General features: G+C 43.0%; 1 protein-coding gene across 2 annotated transcripts in view; it reads right to left on the bottom strand.

Annotated features, from left to right (window-relative positions):
* meis1b (Meis homeobox 1 b) overlaps nt 1-15,040 on the bottom strand; it is a 66,284-nt gene that overhangs the window by 24,404 nt on the left and 26,840 nt on the right. For both annotated transcript variants that reach the window (XM_067386738.1, XM_067386739.1), the window contains exon 8: nt 12,251-12,396. In XM_067386738.1, the coding sequence (XP_067242839.1) occupies nt 12,251-12,396 (146 nt within the window). The remainder of the gene's footprint in view (nt 1-12,250; nt 12,397-15,040) is intronic.

The following is a 15,040-nucleotide window of genomic DNA, read 5'->3' on the forward strand; positions in this document are numbered from 1 at the left end:
AAAAAGTCAAAATCCCAGCAGTATTTCTTTACCCATCGACTCCCAGGGTTGGCTAAGGCCACATACTGAACACATCCTCCCCCCAATTGCTGTGGACACATCTTTTTGTGTTCCATTTAACCAGTTAATTACAATCAGCCACAATCCCCCTCTCCCCCACTCTGCTGCCTTCATTACCCACATTACCGTTATTATCGTTATGTTCTATTTAAGGGAACATTTCTCTCTATCCTGTGTGATTTGGATTAAAGAAGCTTTCCATACAAGATTAACTTAAAAAATAAGTGTGTGCTGAACATGGTGCTTATTCTTCACACAGAAAATTAGTGGGGAGGCATGGCACAAAAATGAAACATGGCTCTTGAGTCGCAGGACGCTGTCACAGAATTAATCCTAGTGGCTCCATCCGACAATACTTCCACTAAGTGCCCATCTCCTAGAGAAATGTGATGTCTAATACTAAGTACGTTGCAGGGGCGACTAAGGTCAGTGGGTCCTTTCAAGGTATGTGATGGTTCATTTCAGATAGGTCTCCTACTGCAGCCTCACTTCCATATTCCTTGTGGCTAATCCCCATGGAAGCCAAGCTGCCCCTGAGGAATGCCTGAGGCTTGATCCAGGGGCCATTCTGGCCTAGGTGTCTACTGAGTATCATTTCAACATCCCATTTCAGAACCAGCCACTGTACTTGTGGGCTGCGTCCACCCCTCTTCCATGGCTTGGCCCTTGAGAAAACAGGATTATGTCTGAAGTTTAGTGCTCCACCTACTCCAGCTCTGCTAGCATTAACTGCACCAGAGCCACAGCTTCAGGCCTTTTGCAGATAGGGCCACCTACAATATCCAACCCAAACCTTAGGCCGGGGGAGGAAGGATTACCCTTGATATTTGGCTAAGAGCATTATCGTCTCTCCAGACAATTATGCACTTGTTGTCTTCGTCAGTAAGATCAAGGCATCACAGCTTTGATGCAAAGTTATTTACTATCATTGAAAGGTGTTATTTCTCAAGAAAACAGAATAAGTCTTGACCTCAGAGGTTTTTCTCGGCTTAGGAAAAGTTGAGACATTTCAAATTCCTTTTTGTGTACGTGGCATAAACATGAAGTTTTGTCCTTCATTAAGGAAAAACAAAACATGCTTCATATGGAAAACTGAAGAGAGAGAGAGAGAGAGAGAGAGAGCACAGAAAAGACAAAACAGCAAAGCTTCTGTAACCCAATTTCTTCCTAAGATTGATTCACCAATGAGACAACAACAAAAGAGAGAGAAAGATCTTAGATTTGGAAAACAACTGGAGGCCAGGGTTTAAGATGCCCTGGCGGAGTTGGTGACTGGCTGGCTCACAGAAAGTGGGAATGCTTCATTGGGAGCGCCACTAAGTTTGTAGCGAGCTAAGTCAACACAAAGCCGGCACATGAATTATTCACACACAGTGTTTTTAGAAATCCTTGTACTACAACAAGCTAAAGCTGGGGAAATTTCACCCTTGGATTTTTTTTTTTTCACCATTTAATCTCTACTTTTGATAAAAGAGGATATGTTTAATTTGGTTTCCAGCATTTTAATTAGTCATCCTCTCAAAAACATTTTTTTTTTTTTTGTTGTTGGTTTAGGGAATAGGGTGTAACACAAGTGCTTTTGGGTAGGGAATAGGCACTCTTGTTTTGAAGGCAGCTGAGGACAGAATGTAAGTCTAAAATTAAAAGTTGGGTGTGGGCTGGAATACAAATCAGATCTATCCATATCTGTGTAAACTTCCAAGCCCACAATGCTCTAAATCAACATTATCAAATTTGAGCTAAAGGCTTTGCATCCAAAAATGCAAAGTGCAACAGGCAAAAGAGAAAATAACACATATCTGGACACCCGGATTTGTAAGCCACTTCATTTGAAGACGGTGGCTGGTATTTGAATAGCTTTACATAGAGGAGAGCAGAGCTATATTTTTCATGAGGTGGCCTATAGCTTCAAGCGCCTGCAATGAGGTAAGCCAGGTTCAGGCACTGATATAAAAGTCATTCGCAGTAGGGTAGGCAGCCTTTTATTCAGTCTCATTACAGATACCAGTGGAAGGGTGGGGAGTCTGTGTTTAAGGGGGATGCATGTTGTTCCACACCTGCTGTTCACAGTCACACGGTAATAAGGGGGCCAGCCTGCAAACACTGACTGGAGCTTGGTGGACTGCGGCTGATGAGCCCGGGCTAATTCAGGGGTGATTATGTAGTTTACTGGACCACTAAACCTCTTTAAGCTTGTAATTACAGCCTATTTGAGGGGGAACATTCAAAAGCAATTCAGCTGCGCCGTGCCTTGCCACGCCGACCGCAGCTGGAGGTGGGCTGCTGGCACTCGGCGGGGGAGTTTGATATCTGTGGGGATGGGGATTTTAGCACAGTCAGTCAGGTAGCATCACGGACAAAGAGGTACATGCCACCTCGGCCGACCCACTCCGGAGAGTGCCAGCCAACGGCTGTGCTTGACACACAAAATCAGTGCGGCTTGAGATCGTTTAAAGCTGATAAACACCCAAATGATTGTTTTAGCTATTGTCAAGAGGACTGCGAGTGAAATGCAAAGCAGGGCTATTAATGCATGCTTCGGTACACAAGCTACTCCACCCTCCTGCCTCCCAACAGCCAAAACTGGGTTTGTTGAAGGTGGGGGCCGAGTGGCAGGAGCAGGAACTCATGGTGCATTAAATGTTAAGAGAATCAGGTTACTATATTGCACCTTGACCAAAGAATCGTTTCCAATGCCTTTACTTTCAAGGAAATTATCCTTTAGCTAATTCCACTGAAATGTGATACTCAAAGGAAGCAATTTCGGAACCACAAAAAAATTCTAATAACCTGCACGATATTATTATGTTATTATCATAATTACCCTTTTGCCCTGGCCATTTTAATTAATGTTCAATGGAGGGCCTGAGGGGGAGGAGAAACCTGGTCACGGTTGGAAAAGAGTTAAAAGAAGGTAAAGGTATTTTACAATTGCTCCCTTATGCCATTTCACTGCCTGGATAAAAGTGGGCAGAGTGAAGGAAGGAAGAACACAGATACATTTCTCCTTTCCTCTTCTTCTGTGATCTCATTTTATCTCCTTCTCCCACCTCTTCTTTCTTTCATTCTCTCTCTCTTTCTTACTGAGCGGAAGACAGATCCTTCTCCATCGGTGCACAGCTTATACAAATCGATGACTTAATCTGTCGTAACAAACAAGTGAGCAGTGCCTTGCCTCTGTCTGCTTCCTTTTCCACCACAGCTAAAGCACTCCGCTGATAACAGAGAGAAAGAAAAATAAAAAGGCCCATAGACCAACACTCTCTTCCTCTCCTAGTGATCTCACACTTTCTATTAACGTCTGAATCTAATCTGATGAAATACAGCCACGTCTGGTTCAAGACACATATTGCAGATGCCCCGCACAGGGGAGTGATTCCCTGGCTGCACGCGGCAATCTCCATGGGGATGACATGGATCAGCAGGTGCTCTCAATGCAGCTCCCATGCAGCCATGCATCCCTTATTGCGACAGGAAACACCATGCACTCAGTGCGGCAGGAAAAGGTCAAGATCCACTATCAGAGCTAAATGGAGAGAATCCTATTCAATAGTTGAGTATGTGCCAGGACCTGGATAAAGTTAAGGCAAATAAGACAAATCTAAGAGGTTTTAAGTGTCTGAGACCATTTACCCTTTGTTCATCACCTTGGGAAATCAATGACAACAAAGACAACGGCACTTTAAAGGGGTTTTGGATTCAGTGCACAGGACATGCTAGCTCCATTAAACATTTTATGCACTTACGCATGATGGTTTAAACTAATTTCATTTATCTACTCTCCAAGACAGCACAGTTAATGATAGACTATAAAATGCTTTCCCCCTTATTCCTGTTTTGTCCCACTTTGCTTACAAAATGAAGCAGTGTCAGTCTAGGTGTTACTGATTCAGAAAGGAGTGCATGTGTTTTAATGTGTGTGTACTTTCTTTCAGACACATTGCCAGACAATTATGCTGTTGATGCTCTGTGAGTCCTTCATGAAGAGAAAAAAAAGCCCCATCAAGAGGCCCGAGGGTAGTGCCATTTTCTCCTGAAGAACTGTTTGTCCCCAGATGAAAAGCACAATGAGCTCAGAGCAGCACGCATGGCTGAGATTACAAGTAGGAGGAACCGAATTGATAAATTAGTTCAGCAAACGTGCAAACTGATTACCGCGTCTCTGCTGCCATATAATCCATCAGGCATACACTGGCGCACATGCACACACAAACAGAGTGAGCCAAGAGTATCTGGGACAGACTGCTGGAGCTCTGCTCTGTGGGGGAATGCTCTGCAGTGGCTGTAAGTAAAAGGTATTGAGCTGGTGACTGCAGGCGGAAAGATCCCTGAGCACTGACGATTACAGCATAGCTAGGGTAAATCAGCAAAGCCTGGTCTGAATCTCCACACATAGCGCCATCTAAAAACATCAATGGACCTTTACCTCTTGGCAAGACCATAGTTATACTCTGGCCAACAGTACTCCTCGGATTAAGATGCATTACAGAACAGAGCATGCTGGACTGACACCCAAAGATTCAAACTGTCAATGCTGTAGAATGTAGACTTGTACAGACATCCAAATATGACTGTCCTTATGTCACCTCAGGTTGTATCCTCTGCCCTTCCCAGCTCTGGCAGTTGTGGATCAGGCATCTACCGTAATCCCTGATTAACATCCTGCCTAAATGCCCCATAAGTCCATCCCAATGACAACTGAACTAACACTACAATGGTCAACAACACTGAGTGATTAATGGATATCTAAATGGAATGTACCAGACATCAGATATTTATACTGTATTTCCACTATAGGCTACTGAATTTCTTTGACAGACAAACTGCTTAGGAGGTGGTGAATATAGGAGAACCTTGCACCACACCTGAGCTCCAAGCTTCTTCTAGAAACCAGCTCAGGAGTTCATGCTCACAGAGCATTTTAGAAACTGCATGGTTTGTCACGTCAAGGCCATGGCTGGTATGCAGACAGGGGACCATGCAGGCCTAGCATGATCTCACACTCAACAGTCGTTAGTGGCTAATCCTTCACAAGTAGCTGATAATGAAATACAATACCGTTATGATATAACAGGCCAGAATATGACTTTCTCTAACTGACAACGTAATGAAAGTGCCTAAGAGTGCATGTTAACAAGCTGGACGGATGGAATTCAGTGAGGCCCACCTGTGTACTAGTAGAAAACTGTGTACAAGAATACTATCCTCTCCGATGACGTGGCTGGCCCCGTGGGCATTATAAATTTGTCAGGTTCTTGAGAGCAGCGAGGACGACTGAGGGACAGCTCTCATCTGGACTAGCTATGCTTCAGCAGTTCAGAGGTTACATGAAGTAAAACTTAATTGCCTTTCAGGGACATTACAGAGAAAGGGAGCCGACCAACTGCGTCAGGACGCAGAAAGAGAGAGTGGTGTCAATTAAGCACTATTCTGCCTTTGTTCCAAAGCCTCAGTCCAAAGGTACAGCTGATGTTGGGGACGCTGTGGTGGGCTTGGGTAGAAAAAGGTCTACTGATGTGGTGCTCATCAATCAGAGCACAGATGGCCTGTGAAAGGCTGTGTCAGCAGTGACAGAGCAGCGTCCATCCACCTCTCCTTGCACCATGTGGAGTCTGCCAATTCGATCCATTCTGTCCATGACACACCAATGCCTTTTACGCTGTCACCCTCGAAGCCTTACCAATGATGGATATACAGTCTTTTTCCACCCTCTCTCTCTTTCCCTCTCTAGGGGTGAGGGGTGGGGGTGCAGGGGGCTGTCTATCCACAAAGACCAGCCCCAAAGAGTTGCCTGCCCCACATCCCAGGGGCCTGTCAGTGGGGTAATTGATGATGTTTTCATTACAAGATGTGGGAGCAGGGGGGCGCATCCTGCCTCAATGGGCAGCCACAGCCCTAAGATTGACTCAGCTGCCTCTTCTTTGACACCAACTTTTATAAAAAGCATCAAGTCATTGCTTCCAAATGTCTCACACACACAAATAAACATGTATCCTTTCTCTCAAACAAAAACACCACAGAGACCAAAAAAAGCTACAACAGCTGAAGTAGAGACCCAGTTGGCTGAATGAAACATAGTAAAACAGCAAAGATACACAGTTCAGAAGAACATAAACTACAGACAGAGTCAAGAAAGAAGCCATTTTTTTCAAAGATCCACAGTGCTTGATCCTCACTGTCTGAAGAATTCCTTGAAGCTATTTCAATTTTGTGGCGCCTCCAGTACTCACTGCTACTTAGATGAAATTAAGAAATAACCAGCGACCTTAGGCAGCTAAATTCAATTTGCAAATATTAATCTGCATGCTCTGGTTAAAAATGAATGAATGAATGTAAAAACAATATACACTCAGAGCTCCAATTTTTTGGCTGCGGTCATTTGATTTGTGTATGCACATGGCTCTCTTAAGGTTTGGCCTTGTGTCTTAAAGGTGAGAGAAAACTTGAGAGTAGGACTCTCCACCAGGCCGAATGCAGAGTGCCACGCTGGGGTTGCCATGGGTGACCAGTGCGCTGACATCTCACGGCAATAAACAACCACGGACTAATGGCATCTAAGGCCTGGTTGACCTCTGACCTCTAATGGATGTGGCAGCTTTTTTGACAAGGCCATTCAGAGTGGGCTCTTGGCTAACTGTTACCATGCCTAAAGTTTGTTTACAAGGATGTCCCTTTTCTTGACAAAGAGCAGCCTCACTTGCAATAATGGTGCCCATGTTTTAAGGCGATACAAAATGGATGCTGTGATGTTATGTAGACAGACAATTCTGGGGGTGTTTATGTTTCATGACATGTTGATGACAATACAAATGCTTTTTTAATTTAAAAAAATACTGCTGTATCTTCATGTACACTTCCATGGTGGTAATTTCATGGTATTCTTTGGATACCATATAAAAACCATAGCATATATCAAAGAAGTAGTGGTAAAGTATTTTGTAAAGGCACATTGCAAAATTGTATGTTTGATCATCACAATTGTATTTTTGTGTTTGCAATGTTCCGTTTAAGTCTTTTGAAACTTTTCATTGAGGTGATAACAGGCTAGTTTGACAACCAAAAGTGGTCAAGGCAGCATATCGTCTGGTCCAAACCCTTGTGATAAGATCTGTCAGGGCACCCAGTTGCTATGGTGATATGAGTGGCGGGTCATGCTGTTTGAACCATGTCAACACACAGCACCATCACAACCATTTCACAGACAACTTTCAGGATGGTATCTAATGCTGGGAACTATGAATAAGATGGCACTTTTTTCATTCTGTTTGTGTTGGTCATAATAATTACATTTTTAATGCTTCTATTTCGCAATGCACAGCACTTACACAACACGTATTCTTCTGCCCTGCAGAAGTTCCTAGATTTTGATTAATATGTGAGACATGTAAATGCAAATCTTATCTTGACTTGTTGAATTAAAATGGATATGTAGGAAAATTCACTGCTTTGTGCCAAATGTATGACTCCATTCCAGTGTTTTTTTTTTTTAAGTTAAACCGAGAAGCCCAGCCTCTTGAAACCCCCCTCTGTGCTTTCCATGCACTACTTTTTGAGGAGGTCATATGCTGAACATCTGTAATTTTGCCCAGGAAATCATCAGCAGGCCAATTCAAACCAACTCTCTCCCCCTGACTCCAACCTCCAACTATGGGGCAACAAATTCAGCCCAACTCCCTGAAGAGGACACAGCCCGTTCCCCCTCCTGCTGGTCCAACCAGCTCAGGGCCCTCTGCACGATTCAGTCCATCGAGTGCAGAAATGAGTTATAGCATTTTTCACACCTGGTTCTGCTCAAGATGCAGCACAGTTGAGGTTTGGCAAAATGTGCTCACAGCGAGTAAGAGAAAAAAAACAAGAATGTTGCCTCCACCAGAATTGTTACATGTGTGTGAAGAGGGTGCTAAATTGGAGCCTAATTGCATTAAAAGCGATTATGCCTTCCAGTTTCATTTTGAACACAAACACCACGTAAAATGGGGGGGGAACGAGCGATTGCACATTGTGCTGTGGTTTGCTTTTTACGAGCTGTGATGGAGGCTCCCTCCCGCTCTCCGGTTCTGTGTACAAACAGGACGAAGCCTAGAGCCTGTAGTGCCAGCCTAATATTCAGCTGTTCCAGGATCACTCCTTATTGCGGCTGCATAGCAACAATCTGAAGCCTGGCTTTCATCTAATTACTCTATCACATAATTTTGCAAATTGCCCTTTCACTGGGGAGCTGAGTGCAAAAACATAAGCACAGCGGGATTTGGGGCAATGGCTTCCATTTATTACTCATTTCTTGTTAAATTAAACAAGAAAATACTGTTTGTGAGATAGAGGGTGAAAATCAGGAGGGAACAAGGAATGGGAAGGAGGGGGGCAAAGAGTCCAATTTCACGGCCACGGGAACAGGAAAGCTGCTCAGTGCACCCAGCATTCCTCTCCAGGATGCCTGGCACAATCACACTATCTTTGTTCAGATAAAATAAAAAACAAACAACAGTTAAAGCAGGAAAAATAACAGAAGTTTAGGGCCTCTTTGTTTTTTTGTTTTTTACTTCACCACAAAGTTTATTGGAATGTGTTCACGCCAGCTTTACAGCATGCTAAAACACTTGTGAGTGAAGAGTAATTAGCTATAGCATTTCTCCCTCTCTTTCTCTATGCTATTCTCAGACCTGCAAAACTCCCTCTTCCACTCGCCCTGCAAGCCGGCTATTAACTGGGAACTGAAAACAACTGATTAAAGAGCAGCTTTAGGGTGTAGCTACCCCGAAAGCCTTCATCGTCTCCTCTGTATCGTTCTCCGTTCCGCTTATTGTTTTCCTCTCCCCCTCATCCACCGAATGGCTCATCAGAATAATCTTGCACCGCCACCCACTTCACACTTCCGTCTCGGCACAATGGCTTTACTGGTTGATTCATGTGACAAGCAAAAAGCGATTTTTTTTCTGTGGTTGAACTGTGCAACACATATGTGATCTATATTTCTCTAAGACAGAAGGCTATCGTCTGTGTGTGTTCTTTGTGCCGCTTGCTAATTGCCGCCGTCTTTATCTCCGAGGGCCAGACCTGAGGACTGTTCCTTCATACATTGATTCAGAGGAAAAGGGACATCAGAGGTTCAGCAACTACCTCTTATAGTACATCAATCCTGGGCTCTCACACTTTCTCTTACATCTTTGTGGCCCCAGTTGAGACTTTCCGACATCCTTTGAGTAAAAGGCAGTTGGAAACGGAAGGCGAGACGACTGCATTGTCCGTAAGGTCAGTCATCCGTGCCTCACGTGCTGCGTGTTGTTTTGTTCCCCATACAAATGCTGAGCTGTCAGAGTGAAGCGCTCGAAGCAGGGAGTGAAACGAGTCTAATTTCTCGAGTTTGCAATAAGGAGTGCTGTACAAACCTATTTACAGCAGAGCCTGAAAGTGTTTCCATTTATGTTTCGATCTGACCAAAGCACTCGCTGTCTCTGTATTAAAGTCAACTTCCTTTATCCCTCTTTCCATGAGTCTCCTAATCTATCCTTTTTTCTCTCTCCTCCTTAGCAGGAATTCTGATGCCATGTCATTGTTTCTTTACCTTTTTTTCCATCTCAAGCACTGTGTTTTGCTCTCTCTCTCTCTAAGGAGTGTTTGCAATAATTTTCAATTAATTGGAGATTGATACATTTCATACAAAGTGTCCCACTATCACAATACAAGTCTGTCAGGGGTGTTTGCTTGTTTGATGTTATGTGATTGTTTGCTAAGTGGTTGCTAGAGCACTGCTAAGAGATTGCTAGGGTGAAAAATTCTAAGTCTTCAGTGTAATAGCACATCTTTCCTTAACAAATCACATCATTTAAGATATACAGATCATGGACAACACAGGACAAGTTATGCTGCAAAGTTTAATAATTAGAATAAGGGGTTTGTTGAGCAATAGTAAGAGTGGCATTCTAAACTCTAACTGTATCATTTAAAAGACAAGCATTTTTATTATAATAATAATAATAAACATTTACTATTAATAATTTTTACCTAGAAGATGTCCTAAAAGAGGGGTTTTGTCAGATTTAGCAAACATCCTGGGGACAGTTTTGTCCCTGAAGTATAGTTAAATACAAACACAAACACTTCAGACAGAACAAGCTCTCAATGACACAATACTGTCCACCATAACAGTCAGCCAAGACAAACAGGAAACTAAACTTCCATCAGTCTGTGCTCTTGTGGATATTGCACACTGTTGGTTGTTTGTGTGTATGTGTGTGTCTGTGTGAACTGGCAAATGGCTTTCTTTTCACACACCTTTCTCCTGGGGCCGCTAAAGGTGGGAGTTGATGGGGGTTTGAGTGTGTGTATGTGTGAGTTGGGGGTGTGTTTGGAGCAGGTGAAGTTGTGGGGTGCTCAGGCATAGTTTCTGTGCCACAGATGTAAGAATGGGCGGGTGGGGGGGGGCGGTGTGGGGACTTTTGGCACTGATCAAATGGGCTCCCTTTTGACTCCAGCTTCGTTAAAAACACATTTCCTTTCAACACCTCAAAATACACGCTGCTAGCCATAATAGCTACTTCAGCTATAAAGCATAACACAAACAAGTGAAGTCTTAAGTAATATGTTTATTGAAAATACACCTACGTGAACATTTCACTGTCTTTAATTAAGAGACATTATTATTATGAGTTGTGCAGAGTGTGCATGTGTGTGTATGTGTGTGTGAGAGAGAGAGGCTGACAGAGGTGTGTATAAGCCTGTGAGAAGGGTAGATATATGGAGATAAGTGGTGTCTTGACAGCACTCCGATTACTTTGTGGTAAATGAAATAGTGGAAGTGAAATCCATCAAAGCAAGAGGAAGAGACAACCACATCAATGGCCTGCGCTTCTCTATCACTTCTCCATGGCAGGTGTGGACAGCCACAGTAAGAGAACTAACCACCAACCAAAAAAAACACATTCGACTAACCAGCTAACCCAGTTTTGATCATGTAACCTAGATGTACAGTGGCTCTAAAAAATATTTAGTATTTAATTGCTGCACAACTTTTGATATTTTACTACAAATACTTTTAGTCTTCATTTTATATGCAGGGCTTGACTAACTTTTTTGCTCACCAGCCACCGTGGCTAGTGGTTTTCCAAAGTTACTAGCCACTCAGCATTTTCACTGGCCACACTTTTGACATCAATACCATGCCATATAGATATTTTTAATATTATCTCATAATTTGGCAACAGGTATATTAGGCTGCTGTCACTTTAAGAACTGACGCATGGATCCATTATACTGTTACACATGCGTTTTCTTTCTCAACTGTATACGTTCACTTAAAACATAACTGACTGTGTTTACGTGAATACTCACCAAGACTGGCATTTTGACATTATTTTGTGTGTATTTGACTGTTTAAGTGCAATAAGCAGCGAAAAAGAACTCAATTTAGAGGTGGCTTTATGTGCGCTCAAATCTGTGGGAATGAGTAAAATTATGCGCGATCCAATGCCGAAATTCAAGCCCTGTAACACCAACAATATTCATCCAGAACAAATGAAATGAGCGAGTGAGGGGAGGCTGGTTTGTGTGTCAACTGTTGCTGTCGGAGAGATGAGAGAGCAAAAAAAAACCGCAACTGGTATCATATTCTGCGGAAAATAAGTATTGAAAGCGTTTCAGATATTTCGAAAAATCAATATTTTTGACAACACTACATTGCACTTAGTTTATTTTTTCAGATGCCTTTTTTAAAAGATTACAATTGTAAAATTTATATATTATTTTATACAATTCAACCTGCCATATATATATATATATAAAACATGTAATGGTATCTAGACATCTTTAAGTGTTGCTATAGTGCCCAAATATTTTGGGGCAACTGTATACAATAATCCCCATCTCAAGTCATTGTTAATGTGGATAATACACTGACGCACACTGTATGGAGAACGCCTAAAATTCTCCACGAATAACAGTAGAAAAGAATGGAAAATGACGACTTCTGTATCACCTATTTCTGCTATCTTTAGCTTAAGGCTGTTTTTTTTTTTTTTTTTTCTTAGCTTAAAACTTAGAGCATGTGTTGTTAAGGCTGGGCAAGATAAAGTGAATGTGTGTGAGTAAGCATGTGCGTTGACCATTTCAAGGGCTTTGAAGTGCAGCATTCAGTATTGGCTGTAGAAGACTCAAAGAGAAGCAGAAAGAGAAAAGATCACTTTATTGAACTTACCGTCAAGTGCTGGAAGAGCCATGCCCTCATAATGTTGGTCGCCACTTTAGGGAAGATGCCCCGTTTTTTATTCCTCTTCTTCTCCTTGTCGGGGTCGTCGTCATCTCCTGTGCTGGGTGACGCCACACTGTTGTCCAGCCCGTCACCTGTCAAAACACACACCGCATACACACAGGGAATCAAGGGATGGTCAGTTCCTGATCAGTAACAGAAACACAGAAGAAGGCAGTGCATTTTTTTTCTCCCAAAACTAGGCAACAGGGTAAGCTGGCAACAATAGTGCTTCTTTGAAGCGTCACGTCTGAATGCATTCATTTTTAATACTTTTATAAATAACCCCCCTTTCTCATCCCCCACACAACGCTCAGAAAGAGAGAGAGAGAGCACAATGGACTTGTAAGGTCGCATTTCCCCCCTGCCTTCCAACACAGTGAGTCACCAAAGAATTGAGAATGACAGAGAGATTTAGTCTTCATTATCCCAGGGAAATATTGATTGAAGCTCGCCCCGGTGTCTTTTTACCTCAGGTGGGGGAGTTACACACTATGAAAAAGGGGAAGGAGGGGGGTGAATATGGCTGCTGCACAAAACGCCAGCCTTTCAAAGAGCTGCATTTTAATAACAATGCTGCATGGGTGCTTGCAGCAACCTGTGGGTGCTCGATAAGGCTTTATAATGGGCAGTTCAACATACCAGAGCAGAGGAGATGGCTTACGTCGCCTTTTCAGCTTCACATTGCCAGTTTGCTTGCGTACGCTGATTTTATTCAGATCCCCAATTATCGTACGCATTCCCCCTCAATGAGAGCCCAAACACGCCACTGAGAAGACTTCTGATAATTGTTATTATGAGCCAGCAATTCAAATAATAAACCATAAAAGAAACACGAGCAAGGCAAACAACAGCACGTTGCGAGGGTTTCAGTAGCGGAGGCACAGGAATGAAGAGAGTACTTTATTGATTACATATAAAGCACTTCCAAAAGCCCCAGCGCTCTACGTACAGAGAGATTATGGTGGGTTAACTCTTTCTCTCGCTGTAGCTTTCAGTCAGCGACATAAGGCACCTGTATCATTGATAATTAATGGAAATGTCTGCAGTAATCCGGTTGGAGATAATTTTTTTCCCAGCTCCATGCATCAATAGAATAATCAAGGGTCTAAAAGAGTCTTTGCTCCCCATTACCTCAGGCAAAAGAATTCCTGAAAGCATGCCTTGCGGGCACCTGAATTATATACGCCATTAGGAGAGCGAAGGCTTTCTACATTCCATATAAAACACTCCGCCAACCCTCTCTGCCTAGGAGAGAAGCCCCAGAAAAGGCTGAGACTTTTTAAGTGAAGACTTATGTAGATACAATGGCTTTGCCTTTTACACAAGGGCACTTTCCCTCAGCCAGTCACTTACTGAGAAACTGACCAGAGCCGAATCGCCCTCCCCCAACACACACCGACACAAGGGGGAAAAATCAAAACATACTCACTATAAGCCGTCAAAGGCGAGTTTCGATTACATCATTAACTGATGCCAAAAACAGCCCTGGCTTAGAGAGCAGTTTGTCTTCCGACTGTTTTTAGGCAAATAGAACTTCCCCAGCTCCCATCTGGAAAGGCAGTGGCACCGCTGGTTTGTAATCTAAGACACCATTTTCATTAGAAGCAAATGCTCCAAATCCGGTGTAAAGACTAGTTCGTGTTCAGCAAAGCCTAAAATAATAAACCCAGGGCTTGTCCCATGCGAGTTAGCAAAACAGAAGCAAACACTGGATATCAGGTCAGACGGAGGAAGAGGGAAGGGGGGTATGACGAAAGAGTAAAAAAGGGCAGGGGCCGTTTGAGTGATGTCTGAGGTAACTCTGTTGTGTGTGTGCTCTCCTGAGCTTTGGTCTTCCGCCTCTTCTAGCCATTTTGAACTATTTAACCTCTCTTCCCCAATATTTTCCTTAAAAACTGACCTCTGAAGGCCTACACCTTCAAGGCAAACGAGGGGGAGGGAAAGGAAAGCTGTCAATTTTATTGGGATTTCCATTTTTGACGCAATTTGATACTGATTTAACTTGGTCGAGTCTGGGACTAATTTCACCTCTTTTTTTAGCATTGCAGTGTCAGCGTAAGTTTCTGTCAAAACGTCAGCCCGTTGCTAAGCTAAGAGTCAACACAACATTAAACATTCATTTACATGCTATGAAAAATATGGCATGATGTGATTTTTGTTGTGTTATAAGTGATTTCAACCATTTTGCTTATTTCAAAGCCTCTCGCCAAAACACTGTCCTCCAAAATCATGGAAAATGCAAAATGGTTCACAAGAAGCGAGCATTTCTGATTGGCTAAAAAGGTGCCACTTCCCTGAATCTTTTTCTCAACGTTCACAGAGGGGCTGTAACAGAGATGTGCATTCGGGACACCTATTTCAGCTGTCAATTTTATTGTTTTTTTCCCCCCATCTTCGGTGCAATTTAATACTGGCTCACCTAATTTTGCATCTATTTTAACACTGGTGTGTCGGCATAGGCATATGGCAGTGTCTATATGGCACTTTTGTGTCAAAATGTCAGGCCGATGCCGAGCTTCCGCACTCTACCCGCGCCAAATAAAGACGAATGATGGCGGCGAGACTGAAAAGGTGGAAATAATCATAAAAATGATGCTAGTCCATAAACAAGCTCACAGCCTCATTAGTCCAGCAGCAGGCTCCACTGGCAGATTTATGCGCCTTTTCGCTGATGCCATGAGGAAATGCCACGGGCGAACTTTGGCCAACTGCTAATGGGTTATGACAGCGTCTTAG

This window comes from Chanodichthys erythropterus, chromosome 5, assembly GCF_024489055.1.
Source record: "Chanodichthys erythropterus isolate Z2021 chromosome 5, ASM2448905v1, whole genome shotgun sequence".
NCBI classification, from domain to species: domain Eukaryota; kingdom Metazoa; phylum Chordata; class Actinopteri; order Cypriniformes; family Xenocyprididae; genus Chanodichthys; species Chanodichthys erythropterus.